This window comes from Squalius cephalus (assembly GCF_949319135.1).
Source record: "Squalius cephalus genome assembly, chromosome: 21".
Classification (NCBI taxonomy): Eukaryota; Metazoa; Chordata; class Actinopteri; order Cypriniformes; family Leuciscidae; genus Squalius; species Squalius cephalus.
Genome location: NC_137142.1, coordinates 30982476 through 30993615, shown reverse-complemented (window position 1 = coordinate 30993615; position 11140 = coordinate 30982476). Strand labels below are relative to the sequence as shown.

The window sequence follows — 11140 nt, the reverse complement described above, 5'->3', positions numbered from 1 at the left end:
TCAGTCAGTCAGTCTGTCAGTCAGTCCATTTGAATATAGTTTTTTTATGCTCTATATAGCTAGACCATAATGCCTATTTTTATATTTTATATACATATATAGATTATAAGAGTTGTCATAAAATGGAATAAATTGTTTCATTTTTATCTGCTTAATGATGGCACAAGAGGTTGCATATATATATATATATATATATATATTTAAATAAATATCAGTTGTGAGCATCATGGGTCACTGAAGCTAATTATATATAGAAAGAAGTTACTGTTGAAAATGTTGGTCTTTAATTAAAAAATCTGAGTATCTCATTAAACTCCATATTTCGATTTACAAAACTCCATCTATTTGGATTTTTCCCCATTTATTTGTTGTCCATTGATTTTTCTTGTACATAACTATTATTTAATATAATAATTTAACATTCTCTTCTCCTTTTCCAGTCGTTCCCCCTGTTCTGAACGTGCCAGACGGAGGGGGTGTGGTCAATGTCAGTGAGGGCGGCACTGCAGATCTTGTGTGTTTGGTCGAAGGTAAGCCCCGCCCACCCGTTCTTTGGTCTCGTGCCAACAAGGACCTGCCTATGCCATCGGGGGATTGGGTGGTGGAAACACGCGATGGACGCTTGCGCCTGACCAATGTGTCGCGGGACATGATGGGAGCGTACCGCTGCCAAACCGCACCTTACAACGGCCTAAACATCAAGCGCCGACAGGGTCAGGTGCAGCTCAACGTAGAGTGTAAGTCTTTCAAATGATTAATTGACTAAATTGACTAAATTACTCATTTAAAAGAAGCTAGCTACATTGAAACTATTTTAAAGTATAGTGAGTAAATAGCATTTTCCATCCAATATCCTGTATTCTACTCAAAAGTAGTAAAATGGGTTGTGAACAATGTCGCATGTTTATGTGGGTTGGCTTGTTGTTTTAGTCCTTCCCCTACATTGAACCGGACTAATACTATATTAAATGTTATATAGCAGTTTTAACAGTAAAAGGGATTTAGGGCCCTATTTTAACGATCTAAGCGTACTCGGCGCAAGTGCACTTAGGACGTGTCCGAATCCAGTTTTGCTAGTTTAAAGGGTAACTCTCGCCAAAATGCAACCTAGGGTCTTTTTGTTAATCTACCTGAGGCAAACTTTCGTTTAAAAGCATAATTAGAATGTAAACTCCACTTTTAAGTTTGACCGTATTTTCATTTTCGGTCAAATTGCCTTTTGAATGGGAGTGCTTGGGGCACTACTATGATAGCATCAAAAATTGATATTTTTAAAACACTAAGAAGGCTCGACACAACATGAAACTTTGCTGGAAGTATCACCAGGGGCTCTACACATGAACTCGAGCATTGAGAACATTGTTTGTGTACACAGAGTTTACTAAAAAGAAAGATTTTGAACAACTCACTGTAGCTGTGTCCACTGGAATTTTGACAGTCAAAAATAGTCAATTTTTCCCTTTTACGACAGGAAAAATGGTCAGCGCATCCGGCGCATGGTTTAAAAGGGTTGTCTCTATTCTCTTAATGAATAGAGAATTCCTTTTAAAAGCCAGTTGCGCTCGCGACATGGCGGATTCGCTATTTACATGTCGGAATTTGCAAACGGTAAAACTGAACGCTTCTCTAGCGAGGAAACGGATCTGCTCGTGTGCGAGGTTAAAACGCGCGAGCAGACCATCTACGGGACAAAGTGTACATGCATTTCGGACCCGCCTATAGGCGCACATTACTAACGACCACTGTAAATAACAAAAAAGATATTGCACCATTGACTTTAGACCAGGTTTCAGTTGGTCAATGGCGCAGTCTATTTTAGTTGCCTCAAAATAGCAATGCACCAACAATGTGCCAGAACACACATCGTTTTTAGACCAGAATGCCCAATGGTGCAAATGGGCGCAAATGCATTTGCCTGTTTAAACAACGTGGTGCAGGATGTGAAAATTATAATTTTCTGTGTCGGGCTGAAACTAGCAAAAAAAACCTTGACTCGCTCCTGGCTTTGCATTGTGCTGGGTGTATGATAGGGCCCTTTAAAAGAAAGTAGTGAGTAAATAGCACTTTCCATCCAATTTCCTGTATTCTACTCAAAAGTTGATTGCAGAAGTAAAATGGGTTGTGAACAATGTGGCATGTTTATGTGGGTTGACTTGTTGTTTTAGTCCTCCCCCTACATTGCACAGGACTGAATAGTAGTTTTAACAGTAAACGCTTCAGGGATTTATAGTTAAAGGGTTAACGCTTACAGGTTCTCCAATGTGTTCATAGGAAGTCCCTCTCTAGCCTTTCTATAAGATCACAGAAGCAAGTTATTTGGCCATTGGACACATCACATGTTATTTCTCATTTGACAGTTTAGACAAACCCGAGTGCATCAACAGCTCTCCTGTGCCTGCCTGAGAAAGGACATCTGCGGTAATGAAGTCTATCGTGAAATTGTCTCAATCGATGGTGGTGATTAGATTTGATTTGGTGCTGCACATTCTAATGTGATTTTAATCTTGATTGTAATGCGATCCACTGACTGAGGATAGATTAGGTCTCTCGAACGCACAACCGAACGAGCCGAAGTGACCCGCGTTTTCCATTAAGACCCAATGGGCCATTATCAATGATTTTGATCCTTCTATTTTTAGATGCAGCTTTTCAGGCCATCGGGAGTGTTAATGTGTTCAGAGTTTTCATAATGCATTATGAAGCCCGCGTGGAGCACGTTTTGAAAGTGCCAGACTAAAAAGCCTTGAATTCATTAGCGCTCTAGCTGCGCAAAACCACACAAAAGACACTCAATGCGCATCAGCCCTTTTCACACGAGCCATTAGCGGAGCAAAGCACTCTGTGCTCTCATAATGGATCCTGTGTTTGTGTTGCTTCAAAATGCAACATGTGATTACAGGACGATGCTGAATTTGAGTGTGTGTCGGTTCACTGCACAGGAGGAGTATCTGTCTGTGAGCATCACATAATGCAAAGAGCTTTTTGGAGCTGTGGCATAGTGGCCGGGAAAACCAGTAGCTGGTTCAGGCATGAACCATTACCATTGTCAAGTCAAGTCACCTTCATTTATATAGTGCTTTATACAATACAGATTGTTTAAAAGCAGCTTCACTGTAACAAATAAAATGTTGCTGCCTTTAATTTTTAAGTACAATTAACTTGGATGTTTAAGTCATTTCAACTTAAATTACATTCAACTGACTTAAAAAAAATGAGTTGAATCTTGTGTAACTTTGCGAGTATGACTCTCGCAGTTTGTCGGCTTGTGAATTTGCAGAACTTGCTCGCAGCCACTGCAAAACTGTTCACAAGATTTGATTGTTGAAATAAATATAAAATAAAAAATGTGTGTCTGTCCGCTGAATGTGACCCGCAATCTCTGGTTCCCCTACGTGGCCCTGGCAAAGTCAGTATTAACAATGACAACAGTAAAACTTAAGTTGCATTTAAATGTTTCCAACAAATAAATGGATTGACTTCTTTCAGCTTGTTGAACACATATTTGTATTTGGACATTTCTAGCGGCTGAAGCAGCAGCGTGTGACACTGTTTTCATGGTAACCAGATGCATTGTGAATGAAATTCTGAAAAACTACCAAATCACATTATGCTTCTCCTCCCTGCAAATGATGCCATGGAGAATGTGAATATTTAATTTTTGGGCAAAAACTAAACAAAAGGTGCCGGTACCAGTATTAATTTCAGCATCAGTGGTAGAGTGCGATCCTCTTAAGATGGAGGCGCCCGCCCAGCATGCAACGCGGTGTGACGTAGCTTCACATTCTCTAAGCAGCTCTACAGAAGACAATAGTTTTGTTGTTCAGCTTAAGTCAGGTCAGTGTTGATTGAGTTTAATTCAAATTCGTCAATTATGAAACTAATTCGATTCAGCTATAAAGCAGCTCTACAGAAGACAATAATGTCATTATTCAGCTCAATTCAGTTCAAGTTTTGTTCTCATCTGATAGTGTCAGTGGAGTCAAATTATTACTAATTTTAATGAATATTCAGTGTCTTTTAAACCCCAAACTGAGCAAACAGTGACAAAGAACCCAAAATCCATTAGGTGACCGAAATGGAGGAAAAACGTCAAATGAACGTCAAATTAACGAACATGGTGTGATTTATGAATACAGGCTGCTGCAAGTCAGATTGTGGATTGGATTGTATTGTATCAAGCACTATATTAATAAAGGTGACTTGACTGATATTATTCAGACACACGGCATTGAACCCTAAAAATGATTCCAGGAGATCTGAGCATGCATAATATGTGTTTTCAGGGGCGTAGCCATCATTTCAAAAGTGAGGGGGACAGAATGCCAAGCGTTATACCGTTTTTTTTTTGTTTTTTTTTGTTTTTTTGCAGACCTTTGTTGACAGGTTTGTGCTTAATTGACTTAATATGCTACTTATGTTTAAAGCAATAAAAAAGAAAGAAAGAAAGAAAGAAAGAAAGAAAGAAAGAAAGAAAGAAAGAAAGAAAGAAAGAAAGAAAAATGTTCTGTACTTTATACTGCACATAGCCTAGTATTGTATATTGTACTATATTGTTTACATATTTCAAATTGTTTTTTGTGTAGGCTATGTCAAAAACTACTTCAAACTTTCTGGTTAGGCTTTTTCAAGACAACTTGAAGTTTGTCTACAAAATGTTTTATCTAATTGTAAAGTGTTACCGAATTATATATGGTAAACGTCATGTAGGCTACACGTTACAACGCTGCAAGTAGATAGATAGTGGCTGTTAATGCATGAAAATCCAAATTCAGCATTAACAATCACTATCTTTATTCTAATTTGAAGGGCTTTGATTACATATCTGTAAAATAAAAGACATTACGAATTAAAAAAGACTGAAAATAAGCGCACGTTTGTACGGGTAGTGAATATTTTCAATTTCCAACAAAACTTGTTAATTATTCAACTCGAGAAATAGGCAGTGTTATTCATCATCGCGGAAACCTCAACTTGTCGTGAACACACTTGCCCTACGAAAAAGTGTGGGGGACGAATTTACATTTTATAAAAAGTGGGGGGGACACGTCCCCCACGTCCCCCGCGTAATCTAGTGCATTGAAAAACAGTCATAAACTGCTAGTAGATTTTGCAAATAATTACAAATAAACGACAAGTAACACATTGAATTAAACCTGATTTTTTTAAATAGAAAAACAAATCAAATTTTCTAGTCTACTAATCTTTGTTTTATTTACAACTTCAAAACAAAGTTTTCTTCCTAAGTTGTGAATTTAACTTGTGTACAAAACTGAAATATTGCATAAAACATTTGCTAATAAAGCACGGTTTCCATCCCATGTGTTAAAAAAGAGCAAAATCATAATTTCCTGGGAAACTAGCACAAAATATGACAAAACTAATGCAATAAACACTGTCATGTTATCAGATGTGTGGTGTTTGGGAACGCAATCGTGTGAGACAGTTCTGGGAGGTAATTATACCAAACCATTTTGATGACAGACTTTCTCTCAGGCATTTCAGAACGACCAAACCAACATTTGAGATAATGTGCAATGAAATTGGTCCGCTGGTTAGTCCAGTTATCAATGTTGAGGCAAAGTCATAGCTAGTGTATAAAAGTCTTTGCTAGCAAACTCATTTCGATATCTCTTTAGATTATTTTTATTGATCAGATGCTGTTTTGTTATCATATTCTGTGTAACAGGGGTTGTTTCAGTATGTCTTTTTTCCATCTGGCAGACGGCGTTTAGTTAAACGAGTTTGTCTCAGGTGAGCGGAGCATGTCATTGCTTGGCCTGTGATCAATTATGATAAAGGATGACAACAGCTACGTGATTTATACTGTTATTAAACAGCGCAGTCAATGAATCTGCACAGCCAGTGCAATCAGAGACAGAGTATAAATGTTGTGCATGTGACTTAAACACAATATATACCCAACATATGTAACGCAGAGCATGCTGTGAACAAATTGAGGAGTTCTTAGGAAGGATTTATGGCCTGAGAAACCCCAGAATGCTGTGTTGCAGCTTAAATGAGTGATAGCTTCATTAAGAGCTCGTATGAATCACCCTCTCCCCCACACTTCTAGTCTATCTCACATTCTCAGTCCCTTTGTTTCTATCTTCCGTCAATATCGCTGGTGTAACGGGCCCGGCTAATGTTGAGTTTGGCAGGATGGAGGCAGTTTAGAGCCCACCGCTGTGCTTCGTCCCACGGCAGGTCTGATTTATGAGCCAGGTGGCTTTGCTTGTCTCTCTGGAGCTGAAGACAGGGGGATGCTGTCTAACACCCCATCCCAGAGAGACAGACAGCATCTGCCTGGAACTGAACCGCATTGAGAGGCTAGCTGGATGAATCTCACCAAACCTGCGAGGAACAATCTCATTCTAATTGTTTTAATGAAAAAAATAAATAAAAATTACATAAATTGTAAAGCATTTAGACATTATGGAAGTATTTATTGCATGCATATTGATTTAGATAAAATATGAAAAAAAATATTATTTAAAATATACATTTTATTTAAAAAGTAAAAAAATAAATAAAAAAAATGGAGTAATATTTAAATTTATGAAATACCTTTACGTTTAAACATTTAACCCCCCCCCCCCCCTTCAAAAAAAAAATCCCAATGATTTTTTTTTTGCAGATGATTTGACTGAGTAATTTTGGTCATGAAATATCAATCCAGTATCCCCGTTATACTAACTTTCAGTCGTCAATCAAAGAAAATATTTTACACTTTTTCTCTTCATTTTATTATCATGCTCACATTTATCAGTAGCTCCGTTTACATGCACACCTTTTGTTAAAATCAATTCTTTCCAGTTGATGAATCCGAACGTAGTGTTTACATGAACCGCTGTTTGCGCATATATACTATTCTCCTACATTGCTTCTTTTCTTTGTTTTAAGGAGCAGACTTAGGGCCAGATTTACTAAACTGGACAAATTGGCATGAAAGCAGAAAACCAAAAAGCACCGATGGGAGTGGAAAGTTCTACGTGTGATCTACTGACGACGTGCAAATTAAAGAATTTCAGCCAGATAATTTCCATAATGACCAACGCAATCTACCAAGAGTAGCGCGAGTTAGGGTCTGGTTTAAGACATGCTTTTTGAGTGTCCAATAATGCTGCAAATACCTGTGAATTGACAAGCACAAACTTTAGTAAATCGCATTGCATGATTCATTTAAATACTCTCCTCCCATAAATTTTGCGTCTGAAAGGGAAACTCCTACAAATGCATATCGTCACCTTCCTAAAATAATTTTGACAAAAATGTTTTTTTTTTTTTTTTTTGCATAAGTCATCTCCTCATGATGCTGACCACCTCTGGTAAAATCGCCCACATCCTCAGTTGAACAGATCATGCAATTCTACCCCTGTAGTGTAATGGCCCAAGAGTGTGACTTAGGCCGTTTTATTTTGCCTAAGTCAAAAGACAATCAGACTTAGGCAATTTTACAAGCTTTTCAAGATGGCAGCAGCATCAAGAAGAACAAACCTCTGAAGTTATTTTCAGTTTTCTGAGAAACCTGAAAAAATGACTTGGGCAATTATTTTAGGAGGGTGACGATATGCAATAAGGTCAGCCGCAAAAATAACCCTGTCCATGCCTTACCAGTGCTATTTTTTTTACTGCATGTCTTTAGTAAATTCTGACAGTATTTTCTTAACTCCAAAAGAAGGTTTGCGTTGGCGCAAGCTCTTAGTAAATCTGGCCCTTAATATTTATCAATTTCATTTCCCAGTTAGGAGACAAGGAGCATATGAACCGTTATATTAATTAAGCAGTAAAAACCCTTTCCCGAGCCCAAAACAAGGCGTCTGTGGATGAGAGTCGAAACAAGGGCCGATTCATTCCGATTGATGTGGTTACATGTGCCTTTTTATCCTGACTGTGCTCCCAGTCGAATTATTAGGGTCCGTGTGAACGCTGCTACTGTTGTTGTGTGGCTGAAGCTCTTGAAGTTTTGGCTACAGACATTTGTCCTCTCACATGAGACGGATGATTATAGTTTGATTATGGGAGCTGTTGTGTTGTGAAATAAAACATCTGGTGTAAAATTCATTATGGATATAGATTATTATGGAATAGAGGTGAGGAAATCACCTCTTTCTGTTATGTTTAGATAAACGTTTGCCATAAACTGCTTTGAAATGCAACACTGACGATCAGCCTGTCACATCAAGAGAATTTATAATGCTATATACAGTATTATTCATGGCACCTTTTGTAATGCATTTCACAACTTCACTTTTCTTTCTGTCTTGTCTGTGTCTGTTTTTCTTGCTTTCTTTCCTCACCATGTTCATGTGTTTTAAATGTAAACATCAATACAAATAATCAGTAAAATGGAAGTAAACTCAGACAAAATATCATATGAGCTCTTTTATTAATTTCATTATACGTAATGAATATGCATAATGTATAAGTTCATGCATTCTGTGGGAATTGAACTCATGACCCTGGAGTTGCTATCGCCACTACTCTACTGTATTTTCTATTCATTTTCTATGAAGTTTGCATAACTTCTTAGCTAACTTTTGGACGTGCCTAGAACATGTATAAAATCAGTATTACAATAAATGCAAAATGATTTTGTGCCATATGCCAAATACTATGTTTTTGTTGTTGACAATGAAAATGATTTAATAATTAAAAGTAGTTGTTTTTTTTTACTACAAAGCATTGTGCCACTTATGGAGTGATTTGGCTGGAGTACCAGTTTCTCTCCCACGCTGTTTGTTTTATTTGTCTCAAATCCAAAGCTCAAATCACAGAACCTTGTGGGAATTTTAAATGGGTTTCATTGTGATCATTTTGGCAGTGTTGAATCAGAGTGAACACGAGTCAGTGAAATCAGATTTGACCCTGTCTGCTTCCTTAATACACAAACCTTGTCTTACTCTGTCTATTTGTCAGGAGACAAACAATGGAAAATGTTTGTCTTTGTTTAATCTTTTTTATTATTTAATTTTTCATCACCATGTGATAACTTGCTCTGCCTCCTACACGACTTTCCTTTTTCAACTGACGTCACCTCAATTTGAGACACCATTCACAACCCAATTCACTTCTGTAATCTGACATATTTTCCAAGTGAAACAGGAAAGATGGTTTTTTTTATCCATCTGGAATTGGTTGGATCGTGGGAAATGTGTATAATAACCGTTTTGAGAAAGGTGTATTTTTGATGTCTATTTCACTATTGAAGATAACCTACTGTACAACCAAAGAGTTTGTAAATCAGCCTGAAGTTAATAAGGTTTTTTAATTATTTTGTCATTGAAGTTCACAGAGTTAATTACACGCTGATGCTTTGTCACAGTCTCCACACATTATTAGTTACAGTAATGCACTGTTGATGTATGCCTGAGGTGCTGTTTTGCTAATTTGCAGTCTCATCACTCCATACATGCAGAGTGTCTAACCAGATCCTGGTAGACTGTAATTAGTCACTAGCTCTAGCACACTTTATATATTGATTGCGTGCAATTAGCTGAGACAATGTGGACCCCTTCTTATTGATTCGGGTAGTAGCTTGCAATCTGTCATCTGAACGTCGTCGGCATGGGCGATGGATTCATGCGATGTGTCCTAAGTGCTTGGGTGCCGTTTATGTGGGGCTTCGTTTCCAGTAAAAATCTCAAGAGTGGTCAGTTCAATGACTGTTCTTTTCCTTAAATTGATTTTCTTCCTGCAGGTGAATAAGAAACAATGCTATTTGAGAAACTTCCTCTGAAGAAATAAAGAGTTTTACCAAAGGGAACATCTTTAAAATTGTAATAGAAGTCTTTTTTCAGCACAGCAGACCAAAAGAGATCCAACTGATGAGAAATGACTGCTAAACTGCAATTGTGCACAAAATATGCAGGAAAAAATGTAGATGTTGTTTTTCTCTCCACCAGACCCTCCTGTTGTGGATCCAGTCCTGCTGGATGTCCGTTCCCAAACGTCCTCGACAGTCACTCTCCGCTGTGTGGTTCTCAAGTCCAATCCAAACCGAATAGTCAACGCTCGCTGGTACCGTAATGCGATGCCCATCCGAACCCCTCCGGTGGATCCTCAAAGTGTCCCTCAGCTCCGGTTCAAACTAGACACCTCTAATAACGGCACTTACGAGTGCAGAGTGAACAATGGAGTCGGTACCTCAACCTGCACCTTCAATGTGTCTGGTGAGTTGAAAAAAAAAGTTTCAGGACTGTTTACATGTGCTGTACCTTAACCCTTGTGTGGTGTTCATATTTTTGTTATTCAGCCAGTGTCCGTGGGTTTGGTGGTTTTTGGGGTTTTTAATTCAACATAATCAAACAATTTCTGTTAAAATACTCAACAGATGTTTACTTCATCCCAATTACAAGCAATATAAACAGCATATATAATTAATATTTTCCCTTTACCTTTGTTAGATCACATTTAAGAATTGCAACCTTGCGCGGGAACGGCGGGGGTAGAAACAAAACTCACTTTTGCACTCACACTCTCTCACACTTACACACAATCTCTCTCTCACATGCACGCACACACTCACGCATGCACACGCACACACACACACACACACACACACACACACAACACACGCACACACATGCACGCACGCACGCATGCACGCGTGATGAGCATTATTTGGGATAATTGATCATCAATTTTTCCTTGTAGCCTTGGGTCTAATAGTCTTGAAATGCTATGACTAGTCTTACAAGTCTAATTTAAGTTAGTGACATAAAATGGTAGATTGATCTAATTTGAATCTGAAAAGTAAGACTGATTACCCCTTGGTTAACTGCTAGTTGGTCAGACTAGGTCTTAAGACACCCCACTAGTTTGGCCAAGTTGGGCTACTAACCCTATTCTGGTTAACTATGATGGTTCACTAGGTCAGCTGCTAGCCGAGATGATCAACTACTTAGACGTGTGGAGTTTGATTCATGTCAGTGAATCAGATCTTTTGAATACTTCCAGGGAACCGATTCAAAAAATCTATTCAGTGCTCACTTGAAATCTTCATGTAGTCTGTTAAAGTCCCCTTGTAGTCAATAATTTATCCCTTAAAACTCATCTTTGATCACCAAAATGACATATTTAAAAGTTTTTTCCTTGACAAAAAGAAAATCTTCATGCCTTAAAATAGCTTAAATGTAACTCT

General features: G+C 38.0%; 1 protein-coding gene across 2 annotated transcripts in view; it reads left to right on the top strand.

Annotated features, from left to right (window-relative positions):
- Nucleotides 1-11140, top strand: part of mdga1 (MAM domain containing glycosylphosphatidylinositol anchor 1) — a 211879-nt gene that overhangs the window by 137225 nt on the left and 63514 nt on the right. For both annotated transcript variants that reach the window (XM_079856011.1, XM_079856010.1), the window contains exons 9-10: nt 441-737; nt 9903-10169. In XM_079856011.1, the coding sequence (XP_079712137.1) occupies nt 441-737; nt 9903-10169 (564 nt within the window). The remainder of the gene's footprint in view (nt 1-440; nt 738-9902; nt 10170-11140) is intronic.